Source organism: Coturnix japonica, chromosome 15 (assembly GCF_054131305.1).
Source record: "Coturnix japonica strain WE chromosome 15, WE-NBRP24, whole genome shotgun sequence".
Classification (NCBI taxonomy): Eukaryota; Metazoa; Chordata; class Aves; order Galliformes; family Phasianidae; genus Coturnix; species Coturnix japonica.
Genome location: NC_140677.1, coordinates 15,519,896 through 15,539,622, shown reverse-complemented (window position 1 = coordinate 15,539,622; position 19,727 = coordinate 15,519,896). Strand labels below are relative to the sequence as shown.

The window sequence follows — 19,727 nt, the reverse complement described above, 5'->3', positions numbered from 1 at the left end:
AGCCCCGGCCTTTACACTGCACGGTACTATTGACACTGCGAGTGATTGATAACAGAGCCAAACGTGACACAGAAATAGGGTGGGGAAATTTATTAGGGGATATAATAAACATATATATAAATAAATAATATTATATGATATCATAAAATAAACTATATAAATAATACTCCCGTGGCATCAGCAGGGCCGGCTGGTGATGTGCCGGGCCCGACGTGGTACCCGGGAGCGGCTCTGGCTCTGGTCTGGCCCTCGCCGCCTGGACCGGCTCGTGCGGCGTCTTCGGGGCCGGCTGTCGGTCTCCGCAGCCCGACGATGGAGAGGCGAGCGGCTCCTTGTCCGGGCCCGCGCTGGATGTCTGGATGGGCTTCTGTGGGCTGTTCTGGAAGCCCTGGAGGACCCCGGTGCTGCCGCTGTGGTGTAGCTGCAGCTCTGAGCACCTGGGCTTGGTCTCTGCCTGCTCGCACGGTGTCTCTGGGGCCGGCTCGGAGATTCTGGGGCCCGGCGCCGCAATGGAGAGCAGCTTCTTGTCCGGGCCCGCTGTCCCTGCCTGCACCTGAGGTTGTATCGCAGTGCAGGGCAGCGCCTCGAGGACCGAGCTGTCCCCTGGCTGGCTATCAGGGCAGCATTATGGGTGCTCCCACAGCAACCTAGCGACTCATGCCATGAGTCGTCAATGCGATGTAAACGCAAGCAGAGCCTCCTCCTCCATTCTGGCCTGCGCTGGCTGGACAGGCCGCTGCTCTCAGGCAAGCGGGAACTGTGAGCTGGCTCTGATTGTTCCGGGCTGGAGATTGTAGAGCTGCTGCTCTCTGGTGCTGCGGAGCCTTGGGGTGGCAGCAGTCCGTGCTCACTGGTGGTACCAGAGCTGCTGCTCTCGGGTGTCAAGGAGCTCTGAGATGGCTGCAGTCCCTGCTGGCCGGTGGTGCCGAGGCCAGCAAGACCGGAGCTGGTGCTGGAGGCTGTAAGGGGAGGCAGGAAGGTGAGCAGGATGGAATTCCAGCCATGGGGTGGAACTGGCTCCCGTTTGTCCCGGGCTGGAGGGATTTGAGCAGGGCCGCTCTGAGCAGCCGCTGCCAGGCCTGGCCTGGCCCCAGCCCAGCAGCACGCGGCTGTTTGCCTCTTACCGGTGCCCTCTCCAGCACAGGCGTTGCACTCCCATTCGGTTCTGCTATCACTCAGGTTGGAGCAGTGGCGGTGTGTTCCTCGTGCAGCACAGGAGCTGCAGAGGAGCAGTTCCCAGGGCCTGTGGAAAGCAACGGGTTGTGGCCATGAGGACAAAGTGCCCTGAGCCAGGGAGTGCCCGGCACAGCTCTGGTGCTCAGTCTGTGCTCCCCCAGCCCGTGGTGAGGCTGCGATGCCACGCAGAGCCCCAGAGGGCAGCTGAGGTCACTCACCCCTCTCCTGACCGTAATCTGCCTTGGGGGTAAAGGCAGTTGCTGGCATGGCACCGTCGATACCAAACTGCCAGCGCTGCATAAGCATCGTTGTCCCATACTGGCATTCTGCGAGAGAAGGGAGGGAATGTGATGAGCACCCACTGGCCCAGGACTAAAATTAACCCATGAAATCCATCCCCATCCACCTTATCCCTGCTTCCAGCTTCCCAATGACACTGAGGCCCATGTTAATGGCTGCCAAGGGCCAGGCCTTGCGGAGCAGTCCTTGGGCAGATACAGCTCTTGTGCCCTCACACCTCAAGAGCTGGATGAAAGACACCAACCTGAATGGGATTTGGATCCCCACACTCCGCATGTTTTGAAGAAATGTGTGTCTGTCTCTACATGCAGGGCACTGGAAGCAGTAAATCCCTGCACACAGGGCTGTTCTCTGCAGCAGAAACACAAGCAGTGTGGGTGTGAGCCGGGCCTGGTGCTGCTGAGCGCCTGCGGTGCCCGCGGGGCCAGGGGAGGGCTCCTACCTGGATGCAGGCCCGGTGGAACCAGGCGTTTTGGCAGGCTGGACAGGACATGGTGGTGTACGACCCGCTGTCATCCATGGGCTCCATGCAAATGATGCAGGTCTTGTCCTGCGCTGATGCTGGTTCCAATGCTTGACGCGGACGATGGACCCAGCAGTAGGACCTGGGGGAAGATGGAATGGATGGGCGAGGTGAGAAGGGCTGCGAGGAGGGCAGAGGAACGGGAAGGAGCCCCAGGCCTTGGCTCTGGCTCTGTCAGGCTGCTGGGAGGTGTCACAGCGCGTTCCTCGCTGCTTTGGCTGGTGCTGACAGCAGGGTTGGAGGCCCACAGGACACACCTGGCAGCCCTTACCTGAACTCTCCAGTGTACTGGGTGACACACTGGCCCTCGTAGGCGCAGGGGAGATGGAAGCTCCTCTCGCATCCCGGCTCTGCGCAGGTGATGCTGGCCCCCGAACTGCCACAGACGAAGCAGAGCTGGAAAGAGCAGAGCAGCCCCATCAGCTGCAGGCTCAGGGCCTACGCAGCGGGCCCCGCACCTCTGGGCAGGGCGCAGGATGCGGGCAGGGCTGGGTGGCACTCTGCAGAGCTGCCTGGTGAACAGGGCTGGTCTGCAAGAGCAGGGATTTCTTCTGGAGCTGGGAGGAGGGGCTGGGATTGCTTTGTGGGGACCAGGCTGAGCTCTCCTGGCACCAAGCTCCCTGTTCCGGTCCAGTGCTCAACCTCTGCTCTGCCTCCCTCACTGTGCGTGTCATGTCTTCAAAATTAAAACTTGCCTTGTTGTTTTCTTGCTCGTTTTCACGAATATTGTTGGCAAATCTCTGTACAGGAGGAAAGAGCACGGTCTAGTTAGGGCAGAAAGGAGGGAATCACTGATTGGGGGTAGGTGGCAGGAGACACGAGGGAACTCACCGCACAATATTCATGGTAATACACTCCACGAACACTCTCTTTGCGGCCAAGGATGTCGGAGTCCTCATCCTGTAGGCCACAGAGCACACATGCTGGAGAGGAGAGAGTAACAGCAGTGAGCGCCTTGCGGGGCCAGGTGCCCCCGGGGGCTGTCCCAGGGGCTGCTCTGTGCCGGCTGTGCCAGCTGAGGGGCAGGGCCGCAGGCCGTGGATGCAGGGATACTTGGCTCTCACCTGGCTCTACCGAGCCGGCAGCCTCCTGTGTAGCCTCCTCTGTCTCCGCACGCTCAGTGTGCGTCGACCGCAACCAAGTGCAGAGTCTCTGTCCCATCACTGCTGGGCTTCGTCCTCTGCGTGCCAACCTATGGAGAAGCGGGACGAGGCTGAGCCCCTTCCTCCCTGCTCACCTCACCGGTTCGCACTGAGCTCGGCCTGAGCCCTGCAGCCTCAGGTCTACACCACAGCCCATAAGTCACAATGGCCGTTCCATTCTGATGCCATTCTTGGGTGACCTCAGCCCCGTGAGGTGTGATGGCGTCACAAAGGGTGGCACGGAACGGCCATTGTGACATGTGGGCTGTGGAGCAGAGCTGAGGCTGCGGGGCTCAGGCCGAGCTCAGTGCGAACCGGTGAGGTGAGCAGGGAGGAAGGGGTTCAGCCTTGTCCCGCTTCTCCATAGGTTGGCACGCAGAGGACGAAGCCCAGCAGTGATGGGACAGAGACTCTGCACTTGGTGGCGATCCACACGCACGGAGCGTGCGGAGACAGAGGAGGCTGCCGGCTCGGTAGAGCCAGGTGAGAGCCAAGTATCCCTGCATCCACGGCCTGCGGCCCTGCCCCTCAGCTGGCACAGCCGGCACAGAGCAGCCCCTGGGACAGCCCCCGGGGGCACCTGGCCCCGCAAGGCGCTCACTGCTGTTACTCTCTTCTCTCCAGCATGCGTGTTCTGTGGCCTACAGGATGAGGACTCCGACATCCTTGGCCGCAAAGAGAGTGTTCGTGGAGTGTATTACCATGAATATTGTGCGGTGAGTTCCCTCGTGTCTCCTGCCACCTTCCCCCAATCAGTGATTCCCTCCTTTCTGCCCTAACTAGACCGTGCTCTTTCCTCCTGTACAGAGATTTGCCAACAATATTCGTGAAAACGAGCAAGAAAACAACGAGGCAAGTTTTAATTTTGAAGACATGACACGCACAGTGAGGGAGGCAGAGCAGAGGTTGAGCACTGGACCGGAACAGGGAGCTTGGTGCCAGGAGAGCTCAGCCTGGTCCCCAGAAAGCAATCCCAGCCCCTCCTCCCAGCTCCAGGAGAAATCCCTGCTCTTGCAGACCAGCCCTGTTCACCAGGCAGCTCTGCAGAGTGCCACCCAGCCCTGCCCGCATCCTGCGCCCTGCCCAGAGGTGCGGGGCCCGCTGCGTAGGCCCTGAGCCTGCAGCTGATGGGGCTGCTCTGCTCTTTCCAGCTCTGCTTCGTCTGTGGCGGTTTGTGGGCTACCATCACCTGCACAGAGCCGGGATGTGAGAGGAGCTTCCATCTCCCCTGCGCCTACGAGGGTCAATGCGTCACCCAGTTCTTTGGAGCGCTCAGGTAAGGGCTGCCAGGTGTGTCCTGTGGGCCTCCAACCCTGCTGTCAGCACCAGCCAAAGCAGCGAGGAACGCGCTGTGACACCTCCCAGCAGCCTGACAGAGCCAGAGCCAAGGCCTGGGGCTCCTTCCCGTTCCTCTGCCCTCCTCGCAGCCCTTCTCACCTCGCCCATCCCTTCCATCTTCCCCCAGGTCCTTCTGCAGGGAGCACAGCCCACAGCAGGCAGTGCAGGCAGCACCAGAGCCGGACACGACCTGCGTCATCTGCATGGAGCCTGTAGGTGACAGCAGGTCGTACAGCACCCTGGTGTGCCCAGCCTGCCAACACGCCTGGTTCCACCGGGCCTGCATCCAGGTAGGAGCCCTCCCCTGGCCCCGCGGGCACCGCAGGCGCTCAGCAGCACCAGGCCCGGCTCACACCCACACTGCTTGTGTTTCTGCTGCAGAGAACGGCCCTGTGTGCAGGGATGCACTGCTTCCAGTGCCCTGCATGTAGAGACAGACACACATTTTTTCAAAACATGCTGACTGTGGGGATCCGAATCCCATTCAGGTTGGTGTCTTTCATCCAGCTCTTGAGGTGTGAGGGCACAAGAGCTGTGCCCACCCAAGGACTGCTCCGCAAGGCCTGGCCCTTGGCAGCCATTAACATGGGCCTCAGTGTCATTGGGAAGCTGGAAGCAGGGATAAGGTGGATGGGGATGGATTTCATGGGTTAATTTTAGTCCTGGGCCAGTGAGTGCTCATCACATTCCCTCCCTTCTCTTGCAGAATGCCAGTATGGGACAACGATGCTTATGCAGCGCTGGCAGTTTGGTATCGACGGTGCCATGCCAGCAACTGCCTTTACCCCCAAGGCAGATTACGGTCAGGAGAGGGGTGAGTGACCTCAGCTGCCCTCTGGGGCTCTGCGTGGCATCGCAGCCTCACCACGGGCTGGGGGAGCACAGACTGAGCACCAGAGCTGTGCCGGGCACTCCCTGGCTCAGGGCACTTTGTCCTCACGGCCACAACCTGTTGCTTTCCACAGGCCCTGGGAACTGCTCCTCTGCAGCTCCTGTGCTGCACGAGGAACACACCGCCGCTGCTCCGACCTGAGTGATAGCAGAACTGAATGGGAGTGCAACGCCTGTGCTGGAGAGGGCACCGGTAAGAGGCAAACAGCCGCGTGCTGCTGGGCTGGGGCCAGGCCAGGCCTGGCAGCGGCTGCTCAGAGCGGCCCTGCTCAAATCCCTCCAGCCCGGGACAAACGGGAGCCAGTTCCACCCCATGGCTGGAATTCCATCCTGCTCACCTTCCTGCCTCCCCTTACAGCCTCCAGCACCAGCTCCGGTCTTGCTGGCGTCAGCACCACCAGCCAGCAGGGACTGCAGCCATCTCAGAGCTCCTTGACACCCGAGAGCAGCAGCTCTGGTACCACCAGTGAGCACGGACTGCCGCCACCCCAAGGCTCCGCAGCACCAGAGAGCAGCGGCTCTACAATCTCCAGCCAGGAACAATCAGAGCCAGCTCACAGTTCCCGCTTGCCTGAGAGCAGCGGCCTGTCCAGCCAGCGCAGGCCAGAATGGAGGAGGAGGCTCTGCTTGCGTTTACATCGCATTGACGACTCATGGCATGAGTCGCTAGGTTGCTGTGGGAGCACCCATAATGCTGCCCTGATAGCCAGCCAGGGGACATCTCGGTCCTCGAGGCGCTGCCCTGCACTGCGATACAACCCCAGGTGCAGGCAGGGACAGCGGGCCCGGACAAGAAGCCGCTCTCCATTGCGGCGCCGGGCCCCAGAATCTCCGAGCCGGCCCCAGAGACACCGTGCGAGCAGGCAGAGACCAAGCCCAGGTGCTCAGAGCTGCAGCTACACCACAGCGGCAGCACCAGGGTCCTCCAGGGCTTCCAGAACAGCCCACAGAAGCCCATCCAGACATCCAGAGCGGGCCCGGACAAGGAGCCGCTCGCCTCTCCATCGTCGGGCTGCGGAGACCGACAGCCGGCCCCGAAGACGCCGCACGAGCCGGTCCAGGCGGCGAGGGCCAGACCAGGGCCAGAGCTGCTCCCCGGTATCACGTCGGGCCCGGCACATCACCAGCCGGCCCTGCTGATGCCACGGGAGTATTATTTATATAGTTGATTTTATGATATCATATAATATTATTTATTTATATATATGTTTATTATATCCCCTAATAAATTTCCCCACCCTATTTCTGTGTCTCGTTTGGCTTTGTTATAAATCAGTCGCAGTGTCAATAGTACCGTGCAGTGTAAAGGCCGGGGCTGCTCCAGGCGCTGCCGCACACCGAGTGCGATAAGCAAAACCCATGGCAAAAAGCACTCTGCGATAGACAGTTAGCAATGTTTCAGCTCTTCCTGTATATCAGTTAACATCACCAGCCAGCCCTACCGATGCCGTAGGAGGGCCGGCTGGTGATGTTATCCTTCTATCCAATGTCACCTGAATCCATCCCAATAAAACTTAATTCCTTCATGCCACTGTCAGTTTTGTTCTTCTCTGCCTTTCCAGGCTTCTCTGTGTTCGTCATCCTGCACACAGATCTGGTTACTGGGGACTCTGCTTCTACAGGGTGTCTGGGACCCCCCTCTGCTGCACTCACCTTGTTGGGGTCTTCCTGCCCCTCGGTGTGCAGCAGCACCAAGGTCACTCCGGGCTGGTGTGGCTGTGGCAGGCACCATTTCTAGATGCCCTTGGCCATGAGGGAATGGTGCTGCAGCTGTAGATGGAGGGGCTGCAGGGGGGGCAGCTCTTGCAGCTGCGCACAGTGAGGGGCCCGGTGCCAGACACAGCCCTGCTGGAACCCGGCGTGTTGGTGCTGCCGAAGGCACTGGGCAGCACATCCACCATCCTGGCCCCACCTGAACGCTACGGGGCCTGTGGCTCCAGCAGTTTCCCAGTCCAGTGTTTACGTGTTGCCGTGATGTTCTCCAGGCTCTGCTTGTGGGCTGTTGGCCGCTGATTACCTCTCGTTCCAACAAACGACTTGATTCACAGAACCACAGAATCTCTCTGGTTGGCGATGCACGCAGTGCTTTGTTTGCCATCCTCACATATCAAAGCTTGCCTTCTCACAGATGTGTTTTGAGTCCTGGCAAGATGCAAACCAGATGCTGTTTGTCTCATCCATCCCTGGAAGGAGAACTGCTACGCTGTGATTTCTGCAGGGAGTGGCTGATGAGAGCAATCTGAGTTGCATTACTCTGAGGTCATACAGTGAGCAGCTTCGCTTTTGTCTCAGCAGCTCTAACTTCAGCTTTTAGAAGGTGAAGTAATCCATCTCCATCTCGTAATCCCATGCTCATTGCCATGTTACTCCATGCTCATGCAGGTTCCTCCTGCTCATAAGAGCATGAGGGCTGGGTTTTCACACAGCCTCAGATCACATCTCAGTGGGACAGCTCTGTTTGCCCCTCCCAGCGTCCTGAGTGCCAGACACAGCACCTTACAGACAGGCTTCCTCCCAGCACCCAGCAGCCCCTGCCTGGTGAAGCTCTGTCCCTGTGCTGCACTGCAGGAGGAAGCAGAGCAGCTTTGGCCCGAGGGAGGCGTTGGATTCTTATTCCTGCACAGCTGTTTCTGGCAAAGTTCTCTTCAAAAGCAAAGGCGCTGCCAAGAGCATGTTCAGCATGCAGAGCAGGGCTCCCTGCCCAGGCACACCACGACACGGCCTTTTTGGGTTAAGACTGGAGGCTGGATGCTTCCCAGCTTTCCAAGGGCCCATCTCCCACTGCAGCACTGCTGCTCTCCATTCTGGTCAGACCTCGCAGAACCTCCCCATCTCTCCCTCCTCCAACACACCCAACGCCACTTCCCGCAGGCCCGAAGCCGGGAAGCCCATTCGCTTCGTTTTTCCTCTCCGACCCCGTCCCTCCCATTTCAGCTACACCCGACAGCGCAGAGCAGCCCGACAGCCCCGCTCCCCATCCCCGTCCTCCCGAGCTCCGCGGATCCCGCACATCTCACCCCATGCCCATCGCTGCCGCCCGCTCGCGTCACGCCGCCCGCCCGCCCCTCTTAGGGCGGGTCTGTCTTGGGAGCCAGCGAGGCTGCTTCGCCTCGCAGACAGCGCTGGGGGGGGCAGGAGAGGGGGGTGTTGTCTTCTGATCGGGTGACCTGTATGTGAAGCTGTGCAAGAAGTGATGGCACATTGCACTGGGAGTGTTAGTAGAACACACGGGATCCTGGAAGGGACCGACAGGCTACATCTCTAGGCAGCTGGAATGAGTAAGTGAAGGGTGGCCATCCCATTTAGGAGCAGGGGCAGCACTGCTGATGCGCTCATAGGAGGCACAGCGCCTGACTCTGGAACAGCCATGAGTGGTTCACGCGCTTAATGGGCTGTGACCCCCTGCCTGGCAGCATCCCCAGAGCAGCAGCAGCCCTCAGAGCTGCGGCACTGCCCAAATGCAGGAAATCCCAGGTCCTGGCCCACCCCACAGCCGGCAGCAGCCCTGGGGCTGCCCATGATTCCCAAACACAGCGACGGCCCCAAGATGTCAGAAACAGCCCCAGAAAGGGGCTGCAGCTGCCAGCCTGGCCTCCTCCATGTTGTGCATTGGAAATGCTGCACCCTGCTGGAGTCGGGGCCAGAACCCAGCTCAGCATGAACCGGGCTGCGGGGAGGAAGGAATGGGTTGGGTGCTGGGGAAGGGAAGCCCGTGGATCCAGGCCCTAAAGCTGCCCACCTCGGGAAAGGCAGAGAACAACAAAACTGACAGTGGCATGAAGGAATTAAGTTTTATTGGGATGGATTCAGATGACATTGGATAGGAAGGGGAGATTGTACATGGCTGCTCCTACAGCATCAGTAGGGCTGGCTGGTGATGTTAACTGATATACAGGAACAGATAAAACATTCCTGTCTATCGCAGAGTGCTTTTTGCCATGGGTTTTGCTTATCGCACTCGGTGTGCGGCAGCACCTGGAGCAGCCCCAGCCTTTACACTGCACAGTACTATTGACACTGCGAGTGATTTATAACAAAGCCAAACGTGACACAGAAATAGGGTGGGGAAATTTATTAGGGGATATAATAAACATATATATAAATAAATAATATTATATGATATCATAAAATCAACTATATAAATAATACTCCCGTGGCATCAGCAGGGCCGGCTGGTGATGTGCCAGGCCCGACGTGGTACCCGGGAGCAGCTCTGGCCCTGGTCTGGCCCTCGCCGCCTGGACCGGCTCGTGCGGCGTCTTCGGGGCCGGCTGTCGGTCTCCGCAGCCCGACGATGGAGAGGCGAGCGGCTCCTTGTCCGGGCCCGTGCTGGATGTCTGGATGGGCTTCTGTGGGCTGTTCTGGAAGCCCTGGAGGACCCCGGTGCTGCCGCTGTGGTGTAGCTGCAGCTCTGAGCACCTGGGCTTGGTCTCTGCCTGCTCGCACGGTGTCTCTGGGGCCGGCTCGGAGATTCTGGGGCCCGGCGCCGCAATGGAGAGCGGCTTCTTGTCCGGGCCCGCTGTCCCTGCCTGCACCTGAGGTTGTATCGCAGTGCAGGGCAGCGCCTCGAGGACCGAGCTGTCCCCTGGCTGGCTATCAGGGCAGCATTATGGGTGCTCCCACAGCAACCTAGCGACTCATGCCGTGAGTCATCAATGCGATGTAAACGCAAGCAGAGCCTCCTCCTCCATTCTGGCCTGTGCTGGCTGGACAGGCCGCTGCTCTCAGGCAAGCGGGAACTGTGAGCTGGCTCCGATTGTTCCTGGCTGGAGATTGTAGAGCCGCTGCTCTCTGGTGCTGCGGAGCCTTGGGGTGGCGGCAGTCCGTGCTCACTGGTGGTACCAGAGCTGCTGCTCTCGGGTGTCAAGGAGCTCTGAGATGGCTGCAGTCCCTGCTGGCCGGTGGTGCCGAGGCCAGCAAGACCGGAGCTGGTGCTGGAGGCTGTAAGGGGAGGCAGGAAGGTGAGCAGGATGGAATTCCAGCCATGGGGTGGAACTGGCTCCCGTTTGTCCCGGGCTGGAGGGATTTGAGCAGGGCCGCTCTGAGCAGCCGCTGCCAGGCCTGGCCTGGCCCCAGCCCAGCAGCACACGGCTGTTTGCCTCTTACCGGTGCCCTCTCCAGCACAGGCGTTGCACTCCCATTCGGTTCTGCTATCACTCAGGTCGGAGCAGAGGCGGTGTGTTCCTCGTGCAGCACAGGAGCTGCAGAGGAGCAGTTCCCAGGGCCTGTGGAAAGCAACGGGTTGTGGCCGTGAGGACAAAGTGCCCTGAGCCAGGGAGTGCCCGGCACAGCTCTGGTGCTCAGTCTGTGCTCCCCCAGCCCGTGGTGAGGCTGCGATGCCACGCAGAGCCCCAGAGGGCAGCTGAGGTCACTCACCCCTCTCCTGACCGTAATCTGCCTTGGAGGTAAAGGCAGTTGCTGGCATGGCACCGTCGATACCAAACTGCCAGCGCTGCATAAGCATCGTTGTCCCATACTGGCATTCTGCAAGAGAAGGGAGGGAATGTGATGAGCACTCACTGGCCCAGGACTAAAATTAACCCATGAAATCCATCCCCATCCACCTTATCCCTGCTTCCAGCTTCCCAATGACACTGAGGCCCATGTTAATGGCTGCCAAGGGCCAGGCCTTGCGGAGCAGTCCTTGGGTGGGCACAGCTCTTGTGCCCTCACACCTCAAGAGCTGGATGAAAGACACCAACCTGAATGGGATTCGGATCCCCACACTCCGCATGTTTTGAAGAAATGTGTGTCTGTCTCTACATGCAGGGCACTGGAAGCAGTAAATCCCTGCACACAGGGCTGTTCTCTGCAGCAGAAACACAAGCAGTGTGGGTGTGAGCCGGGCCTGGTGCTGCTGAGCGCCTGCGGTGCCCGCGGGGCCAGGGGACGGCTCCTACCTGAATGCAGGCCCGGTGGAACCAGGCGCGTTGGCAGGCTGGACAGGACATGGTGGTGTACGACCTGCTGTCATCCATGGGCTCCATGCAAATGATGCAGGTCTTGTCCTGCGCTGATGCTGGTTCCAATGCTTGACGCGGACGATGGACCCAGCAGTAGGACCTGGGGGAAGATGGAAGGGATGGGCGAGGTGAGAAGGGCTGCGAGGAGGGCAGAGGAACGGGAAGGAGCCCCAGGCCTTGGCTCTGGCTCTGTCAGGCTGCTGGGAGGTGTCACAGCGCGTTCCTCGCTGCTTTGGCTGGTGCTGACAGCAGGGTTGGAGGCCCACAGGACACACCTGGCAGCCCTTACCTGAACTCTCCAGTGTACTGGGTGACACACTGGCCCTCGTAGGCGCAGGGGAGATGGAAGCTCCTCTCGCATCCCGGCTCTGCGCAGGTGATGCTGGCCCCTGAACTGCCACAGACGAAGCAGAGCTGGAAAGAGCAGAGCAGCCCCATCAGCTGCAGGCTCAGGGCCTACGCAGCGGGCCCCGCACCTCTGGGCAGGGCGCAGGATGCGGGCAGGGCTGGGTGGCACTCTGCAGAGCTGCCTGGTGAACAGGGCTGGTCTGCAAGAGCAGGGATTTCTCCTGGAGCTGGGAGGAGGGGCTGGGATTGCTTTGTGGGGACCAGGCTGAGCTCTCCTGGCACCAAGCTCCCTGTTCCGGTCCAGTGCTCACCTTCTGCTCTGCCTCCCTCACTGTGCGTGTCAGGTCTTCAAAAGAAAAACGTGCCTTGTTGTTTTCTTGCTCGTTTTCACAAAGACCATTGGCAAATCTCTGTACAGGAGGAAAGAGCACGGTCTAGTTAGGGCAGAAAGGAGGGAATCACTGATTGGGGGAAGGTGGCAGGAGACACGAGGGAACTCACCGCACAATATTCATGGTAATACAATCCACAAATACTCTCTTTGCGGCCAAGGATGTCGGAGTCCTCATCCTGTAGGCCACAGAGCACACATGCTGGAGAGGAGAGAGTAACAGCAGTGAGCGCCTTGCGGGGCCAGGTGCCCCCGGGGGCTGTCCCAGGGGCTGCTCTGTGCCGGCTGTGCCAGCTGAGGGGCAGGGCCGCAGGCCGTGGATGCAGGGATACTTGGCTCTCACCTGGCTCTACCGAGCCGGCAGCCTCCTGTGTAGCCTCCTCTGTCTCCGCACGCTCAGTGTGCGTCGACCGCAACCAAGTGCAGAGTCTCTGTCCCATCACTGCTGGGCTTCGTCCTCTGCGTGCCAACCTATGGAGAAGCGGGATGAGGCTGAGCCCCTTCCTCCCTGCTCACCTCACCGGTTCGCACTGAGCTGGGCCTGAGCCCTGCAGCCTCAGGTCTACACCACAGCCCATACGTCACAATGGCCGTTCCATTCTGATGCCATTCTTGGGTGACCTCAGCCCCGTGAGGTGTGATGGCGTCACAGAGGGTGGCACGGAACGGCCATTGTGACATGTGGGCTGTGGAGCAGAGCTGAGGCTGCGGGGCTCAGGCCGAGCTCAGTGCGAACCGGTGAGGTGAGCAGGGAGGAAGGGGCTCAGCCTCATCCCACTTCTCCATAGGTTGGCACGCAGAGGACGAAGCCCAGCAGTGATGGGACAGAGACTCTGCACTTGGTGGCGATCCACACGCACGGAGCGTGCGGAGACAGAGGAGGCTGCCGGCTCGGTAGAGCCAGGTGAGAGCCAAGTATCCCTGCATCCACGGCCTGCGGCCCTGCCCCTCAGCTGGCACAGCCGGCACAGAGCAGCCCCTGGGACAGCCCCCGGGGGCACCTGGCCCCGCAAGGCGCTCACTGCTGTTACTCTCTTCTCTCCAGCATGCGTGTTCTGTGGCCTCCAGGATGAGGACTCCGACATCCTTGGCCGCAAAGAGAGTGTTCGTGGAGTGTATTACCATGAATATTGTGCGGTGAGTTCCCTCGTGTCTCCTGCCACCTTCCCCCAATCAGTGATTCCCTCCTTTCTGCCCTAACTAGACCGTGCTCTTTCCTCCTGTACAGAGATTTGCCAACAATATTCGTGAAAACGAGCAAGAAAACAACAAGGCAAGTTTTAATTTTGAAGACCTGACACGCACAGTGAGGGAGGCAGAGCAGAGGTTGAGCACTGGACCGGAACAGGGAGCTTGGTGCCAGGAGAGCTCAGCCTGGTCCCCACAAAGCAATCCCAGCCCCTCCTCCCAGCTCCAGGAGAAATCCCTGCTCTTGCAGACCAGCCCTGTTCACCAGGCAGCTCTGCAGAGTGCCACCCAGCCCTGCCCGCATCCTGCGCCCTGCCCAGAGGTGCGGGGCCCGCTGCGTAGGCCCTGAGCCTGCAGCTGATGGGGCTGCTCTGCTCTTTCCAGCTCTGCTTCGTCTGTGGCGGTTTGTGGGCTACCATCACCTGCACAGAGCCGGGATGTGAGAGGAGCTTCCATCTCCCCTGCGCCTACGAGGGTCAATGCGTCACCCAGTTCTTTGGAGCGCTCAGGTAAGGGCTGCCAGGTGTGTCCTGTGGGCCTCCAACCCTGCTGTCAGCACCAGCCAAAGCAGCGAGGAACGCGCTGTGACACCTCCCAGCAGCCTGACAGAGCCAGAGCCAAGGCCTGGGGCTCCTTCCCGTTCCTCTGCCCTCCTCGCAGCCCTTCTCACCTCGCCCATCCCTTCCATCTTCCCCCAGGTCCTTCTGCAGGGAGCACAGCCCACAGCAGGCAGTGCAGGCAGCACCGGAGCCGGACACGACCTGCGTCATCTGCATGGAGCCTGTAGGTGACAGCAGGTCGTACACCACCATGGTGTGTGCAGCCTGCCAACACGCCTGGTTCCACCGGGCCTGCATTCAGGTAGGAGCCCTCCCCTGGCCCCGCGGGCACCGCAGGCGCTCAGCAGCACCAGGCCCGGCTCACACCCACACTGCTTGTGTTTCTGCTGCAGAGAACGGCCCTGTGTGCAGGGATGCACTGCTTCCAGTGCCCTGCATGTAGAGACAGACACACATTTTTTCAAAACATGCTGACTGTGGGGATCCGAATCCCATTCAGGTTGGTGTCTTTCATCCAGCTCTTGAGGTGTGAGGGCACAAGAGCTGTGCCCACCCAAGGACTGCTCCGCAAGGCCTGGCCCTTGGCAGCCATTAACATGGGCCTCAGTGTCATTGGGAAGCTGGAAGCAGGGATAAGGTGGATGGGGATGGATTTCATGGGTTAATTTTAGTCCTGGGCCAGTGAGTGCTCATCACATTCCCTCCCTTCTCTTGCAGAATGCCAGTATGGGACAACGATGCTTATGCAGCGCTGGCAGTTTGGTATCGACGGTGCCATGCCAGCAACTGCCTTTACCCCCAAGGCAGATTACGGTCAGGAGAGGGGTGAGTGACCTCAGCTGCCCTCTGGGGCTCTGCGTGGCATCGCAGCCTCACCACGGGCTGGGGGAGCACAGACTGAGCACCAGAGCTGTGCCGGGCACTCCCTGGCTCAGGGCACTTTGTCCTCATGGCCACAAACCGTTGCTTTCCACAGGCCCTGGGAACTGCTCCTCTGCAGCTCCTGTGCTGCACGAGGAACACACCGCCGCTGCTCCGACCTGAGTGATAGCAGAACTGAATGGGAGTGCAACGCCTGTGCTGGAGAGGGCACCGGTAAGAGGCAAACAGCCGCGTGCTGCTGGGCTGGGGCCAGGCCAGGCCTGGCAGCGGCTGCTCAGAGCGGCCCTGCTCAAATCCCTCCAGCCCGGGACAAACGGGAGCCAGTTCCACCCCATGGCTGGAATTCCATCCTGCTCACCTTCCTGCCTCCCCTTACAGCCTCCAGCACCAGCTCCGGTCTTGCTGGCGTCAGCACCACCAGCCAGCAGGGACTGCAGCCATCTCAGAGCTCCTTGACACCCGAAAGCAGCAGCTCCGGTACCACCAGTGAGCACGGACTGCAGCCATCTCAGAGCTCCTTGACACCCGAGAGCAGCAGCTCTGGTACCACCAGTGAGCACGGACTGCCGCCACCCCAAGGCTCCGCAGCACCAGAGAGCAGCAGCTCTACAATCTCCAGCCAGGAACAATCGGAGCCAGCTCACAGTTCCCGCTTGCCTGAGAGCAGCGGCCTGTCCAGCCAGCGCAGGCCAGAATGGAGGAGGAGGCTCTGCTTGCGTTTACATCGCATTGACGACTCATGGCATGAGTCACTAGGGTGCTGTGGGAGCACCCATAATGCTGCCCTGATAGCCAGCCAGGGGACAGCTCGGTCCTCGAGGCGCTGCCCTGCACTGCAATACAACCTCAGGTGCAGGCAGGGACAGCGGGCCCGGACAAGAAGCCGCTCTCCGTTGCGGCGCCGGGCCCCAGAATCTCCGAGCCGGCCCCAGAGACACCATGCGAGCAGGCAGAGACCAAGCCCAGGTGCTCAGAGCTGCAGCTACACCACAGCGGCAGCACCGGGGTCCTCCAGGGCTTCCAGAACAGCCCACAGAAGCCCATCCAGACATCCAGCGCGGGCCCGGACAAGGAGCCGCTCGCCTCTCCATCGTCGGGCTGCGGAGACCGACAGCCGGCCCCGAAGACGCCGCACGAGCCGGTCCAGGCGGCGAGGGCCAGAGCAGGGCCGGAGCTGCTCCCCGGTATCACGTCGGGCCCGGCACATCACCAGCCGGCCCTACTGATGCTGCGGGAGTATTATTTATATAGTTTATTTTATGATATGATATTAGTTATTTATATATTATTTTTATATATATATTATATCCCCTAATAAATTTCCCCACCCTATTTCTGTGTCACGTTTGGCTTTGTTATAAATCAGTCGCAGTGTCAATAGTACCGTGCAGTGTAAAGGCCGGGGCTGCTCCAGGTGCTGCCGCACACCGAGTGCGATAAGCAAAACCCATGGCAAAAAGCACTCTGCGATAGACAGGAATGTTTCATCTGTTCCTGTATATCAGTTAACATCACCAGCCAGCCCTACTGATGCTGTAGGAGGGCCGGCTGGTGATGTTATCTTTCTATCCAATGTCATCTGAATCCATCCCAATAAAACTTAATTCCTTCATGCCACTGTCAGTTTTGTTCTTCTCTGCCTTTCCAGGCTTCTCTGTGTTCGTCATCCTGCATACAGATCTGGTTACTGGGGACTCTGCTTCTACGGGGTGTCTGGGACCCCCCTCTGCTGCACTCACCTTGTTGGGGTCTTCCTGCCCCTCGGTGTGCAGCAGCACCAAGGTCACTCTGGGCTGGTGTGGCTGTGGCAGGCACCATTTCTAGATACCCTTGGCCATGAGGGAATGGTGCTGCAGCTGTAGATGGAGGGGCTGCAGGGGGGGCAGCTCTTGCAGCTGCGCACAGTGAGGGGCCCGGTGCCGGACACAGCCCTGCTGGAACCCGGCGTGTTGGTGCTGCCAAAGGCACTGGGCAGCACATCCACCATCCTGGCCCCACCTGAACGCTACGGGGCCTGTGGCTCCAGCAGTTTCCCCGTCCAGTGTTTACGTCTTGCCGTGATGTTCTCCAGGCTCTGCTTGTGGGCTGTTGGCCGCTGATTACCTCTCGTTCCAATAAACGACTCGATTCACAGAACCACAGAATCTCTCTGGTTGGCGATGCACGCAGTGCTTTGTTTGCCATCCTCACATATCAAAGCTTGCCTTCTCACAAATGTGTTTTGAGTCCTGGCAAGATGCAAACCAGAAGCTGTTTGTCTCATCCATCCCTGGAAGGAGAACTGCTACGCTGTGATTTCTGCAGGGAGTGGCTGATGAGAGCAATCTGAGTTGCATTACTCTGAGGTCATACAGTGAGCAGCTTCGCTTTTGTCTCAGCAGCTCTAACTTCAGCTTTTAGAAGGTGAAGTAATCCATCTCCATCTCGTAATCCCATGCTCATTGCCATGTTACTCCATGCTCATGCAGGTTCCTCCTGCTCATAAGAGCATGAGGGCTGGGTTTTCACACAGCCTCAGATCACATCTCAGTGGGACAGCTCTGTTTGCCCCTCCCAGCGTCCTGAGTGCCAGACACAGCACCTTACAGACAGGCTTCCTCCCAGCACCCAGCAGCCCCTGCCTGGTGAAGCTCTGTCCCTGTGCTGCACTGCAGGAGGAAGCAGAGCAGCTTTGGCCCGAGGGAGGCGTTGGATTCTTATTCCTGCACAGCTGTTTCTGGCAAAGTTCTCTTCAAAAGCAAAGGCGCTGCCAAGAGCATGTTCAGCATGCAGAGCAGGGCTCCCTGCCCAGGCACACCACGACACGGCCTTTTTGGGTTAAGACTGGAGGCTGGATGCTTCCCAGCTTTCCAAGGGCCCATCTCCCACTGCAGCACTGCTGCTCTCCATTCTGGTCAGACCTCGCAGAACCTTCCCATCTCTCCCTCCTCCAACACACCCAACGCCACTTCCCGCAGGCCCGAAGCCGGGAAGCCCATTCGCTTTGTTTTTCCTCTCCGACCCCGTCCCTCCCATTTCAGCTACACCCGACAGCGCAGAGCAGCCCGACAGCCCCGCTCCCCATCCCCGTCCTCCCGAGCTCCGCGGATCCCGCACATCTCACCCCATGCCCATCGCTGCCGCCCGCTCGCGTCACGCCGCCCGCCCGCCCCTCTTAGGGCGGGTCTGTCTTGGGAGCCAGCGAGGCTGCTTCGCCTCGCAGACAGCGCTGGGGGGGGCAGGAGAGGGGGGGTGTTGTCTTCTGATCGGGTGACCTGTATGTGAAGCTGTGCAAGAAGTGATGGCACATTGCACTGGGAGTGTTAGTAGAACACACGGGATCCTGGAAGGGACCGACAGGCTACATCTCTAGGCAGCTGGAATGAGTAAGTGAAGGGTGGCCATCCCATTTAGGAGCAGGGGCAGCACTGCTGATGCGCTCATAGGAGGCACAACGCCTGACTCTGGAACAGCCATGAGTGGTTCACGCGCTTAATGGGCTGTGACCCCCTGCCTGGCAGCATCCCCAGAGCAGCAGCAGCCCTCAGAGCTGCGGCACTGCCCAAATGCAGGAAATCCCAGGTCCTGGCCCACCCCACAGCCGGCAGCAGCCCTGGGGCTGCCCATGATTCCCAAACACAGCGACGGCCCCAAGATGTCAGAAACAGCCCCAGAACTGGGCTGCAGCTGCCAGCCTGGCCTCCTCCATGTTGTGCATTGGAAATGCTGCACCCTGCTGGAGTCGGGGCCAGAACCCAGCTCAGCATGAACCGGGCTGCGGGGAGGAAGGAATGGGTTGGGTGCTGGGGAAGGGAAGCCCGTGGATCCAGGCCCTAAAGCTGCCCACCTCGGGAAACGCAGAGAAGAACAAAACTGACAGTGGCATGAAGGAATTAAGTTTTATTGGGATGGATTCAGATGACATTGGATAGGAAGGGGAGATTGTACATGGCTGCTCCTACAGCATCAGTAGGGCTGGCTGGTGATGTTAACTGATATACAGGAACAGATAAAACATTCCTGTCTATCGCAGAGTGCTTTTTGCCATGGGTTTTGCTTATCGCACTCGGTGTGCGGCAGCACCTGGAGCAGCCCCAGCCTTTACACTGCACAGTACTATTGACACTGCGAGTGATTTATAACAAAGCCAAACGTGACACAGAAATAGGGTGGGGAAATTTATTAGGGGATATAATAAACATATATATAAATAAATAATATTATATGATATCATAAAATCAACTATATAAATAATACTCCCGTGGCATCAGCAGGGCCGGCTGGTGATGTGCCAGGCCCGACGTGGTACCCGGGAGCAGCTCTGGCCCTGGTCTGGCCCTCGCCGCCTGGACCGGCTCGTGCGGCGTCTTCGGGGCCGGCTGTCGGTCTCCGCAGCCCGACGATGGAGAGGCGAGCGGCTCCTTGTCCGGGCCCGTGCTGGATGTCTGGATGGGCTTCTGTGGGCTGTTCTGGAAGCCCTGGAGGACCCCGGTGCTGCCGCTGTGGTGTAGCTGCAGCTCTGAGCACCTGGGCTTGGTCTCTGCCTGCTCGCACGGTGTCTCTGGGGCCGGCTCGGAGATTCTGGGGCCCGGCGCCGCAATGGAGAGCGGCTTCTTGTCCGGGCCCGCTGTCCCTGCCTGCACCTGAGGTTGTATCGCAGTGCAGGGCAGCGCCTCGAGGACCGAGCTGTCCCCTGGCTGGCTATCAGGGCAGCATTATGGGTGCTCCCACAGCAACCTAGCGACTCATGCCATGAGTCGTCAATGCGATGTAAACGCAAGCAGAGCCTCCTCCTCCATTCTGGCCTGCGCTGGCTGGACAGGCCGCTGCTCTCAGGCAAGCGGGAACTGTGAGCTGGCTCTGATTGTTCCTGGCTGGAGATTGTAGAGCTGCTGCTCTCTGGTGCTGCGGAGCCTTGGGGTGGCGGCAGTCCGTGCTCACTGGTGGTACCAGAGCTGCTGCTCTCGGGTGTCAAGGAGCTCTGAGATGGCTGCAGTTCCTGCTGGCCGGTGGTGCCGAGGCCAGCAAGACCGGAGCTGGTGCTGG

At 59.7% G+C, this 19,727-nt stretch overlaps 5 protein-coding genes across 11 annotated transcripts; 2 read left to right on the top strand and 3 right to left on the bottom strand.

Moving 5' to 3' along the window:
• Positions 1–75: 75 nt before the first annotated feature.
• LOC146758385 (uncharacterized) lies at positions 76–8,501 on the bottom strand. Of its 4 annotated transcripts, XR_014934859.1 has the most exons (7): positions 8,388–8,445; positions 7,024–7,512; positions 1,919–2,081; positions 1,721–1,827; positions 1,395–1,502; positions 1,125–1,243; positions 821–959 (listed from the first exon to the last, which is right to left on the bottom strand). XR_014934859.1 is itself a non-coding variant. In XM_085517044.1 (6 exons), the coding sequence occupies exons 1-6, from the start codon at positions 8,396–8,398 to the stop codon at positions 178–180; spliced, it is 1,290 nt and encodes a 429-aa protein (XP_085373170.1). In that variant the 5' UTR covers positions 8,399–8,501; the 3' UTR covers positions 76–177. The 4 variants fall into 4 exon arrangements, 3 of the variants coding, with proteins under 3 accessions (XP_085373170.1, XP_085373169.1, XP_085373171.1); XM_085517044.1 differs by lacking the exon at positions 7,024–7,512 and having other exon boundaries at positions 76–959; positions 8,388–8,501; XM_085517043.1 differs by lacking the exon at positions 7,024–7,512 and having other exon boundaries at positions 76–1,243; positions 8,388–8,501.
• LOC146758387 (G2/M phase-specific E3 ubiquitin-protein ligase-like) lies at positions 2,267–3,225 on the bottom strand. Its single transcript, XM_085516627.1, has 3 exons — positions 2,831–3,225; positions 2,662–2,739; positions 2,267–2,395 (listed from the first exon to the last, which is right to left on the bottom strand). Exons 1-3 carry the CDS (start codon positions 3,158–3,160, stop codon positions 2,267–2,269), a joined length of 537 nt encoding a protein of 178 aa, XP_085372753.1. The 5' UTR covers positions 3,161–3,225.
• On the top strand, positions 3,540–6,610 carry LOC146758386 (uncharacterized). The gene is made up of 8 exons (XM_085516626.1): positions 3,540–3,857; positions 3,949–4,026; positions 4,293–4,417; positions 4,607–4,769; positions 4,861–4,967; positions 5,186–5,293; positions 5,445–5,563; positions 5,729–6,610. The coding sequence occupies exons 1-8, from the start codon at positions 3,540–3,542 to the stop codon at positions 6,508–6,510; spliced, it is 1,800 nt and encodes a 599-aa protein (XP_085372752.1). The 3' UTR covers positions 6,511–6,610.
• A 2,142-nt stretch (positions 8,502–10,643) lies between the features above and the next one.
• Positions 10,644–17,943, bottom strand: LOC146758383 (E3 ubiquitin-protein ligase PHF7-like). Of its 3 annotated transcripts, XM_085517060.1 has the most exons (4): positions 17,806–17,943; positions 11,271–11,433; positions 11,073–11,179; positions 10,644–10,854 (listed from the first exon to the last, which is right to left on the bottom strand). In XM_085517060.1, exons 1-4 carry the CDS (start codon positions 17,814–17,816, stop codon positions 10,743–10,745), a joined length of 393 nt encoding a protein of 130 aa, XP_085373186.1. In that variant the 5' UTR covers positions 17,817–17,943; the 3' UTR covers positions 10,644–10,742. The 3 variants fall into 3 exon arrangements, 2 of the variants coding, with proteins under 2 accessions (XP_085373186.1, XP_085373185.1); XM_085517059.1 differs by having other exon boundaries at positions 10,781–11,179; XR_014934860.1 differs by lacking the exons at positions 10,644–10,854; positions 11,073–11,179; positions 11,271–11,433 and adding an exon at positions 16,855–16,930 and having other exon boundaries at positions 17,806–17,863.
• Positions 14,514–16,051, top strand: LOC146758384 (uncharacterized). Of its 2 annotated transcripts, XM_085517051.1 has the most exons (3): positions 14,514–14,645; positions 14,797–14,915; positions 15,081–16,051. In XM_085517051.1, the coding sequence occupies exons 1-3, from the start codon at positions 14,539–14,541 to the stop codon at positions 15,926–15,928; spliced, it is 1,074 nt and encodes a 357-aa protein (XP_085373177.1). In that variant the 5' UTR covers positions 14,514–14,538; the 3' UTR covers positions 15,929–16,051. The 2 variants fall into 2 exon arrangements, with proteins under 2 accessions (XP_085373177.1, XP_085373176.1); XM_085517050.1 differs by having other exon boundaries at positions 14,797–16,051.
• Positions 17,944–19,727: the final 1,784 nt, after the last annotated feature.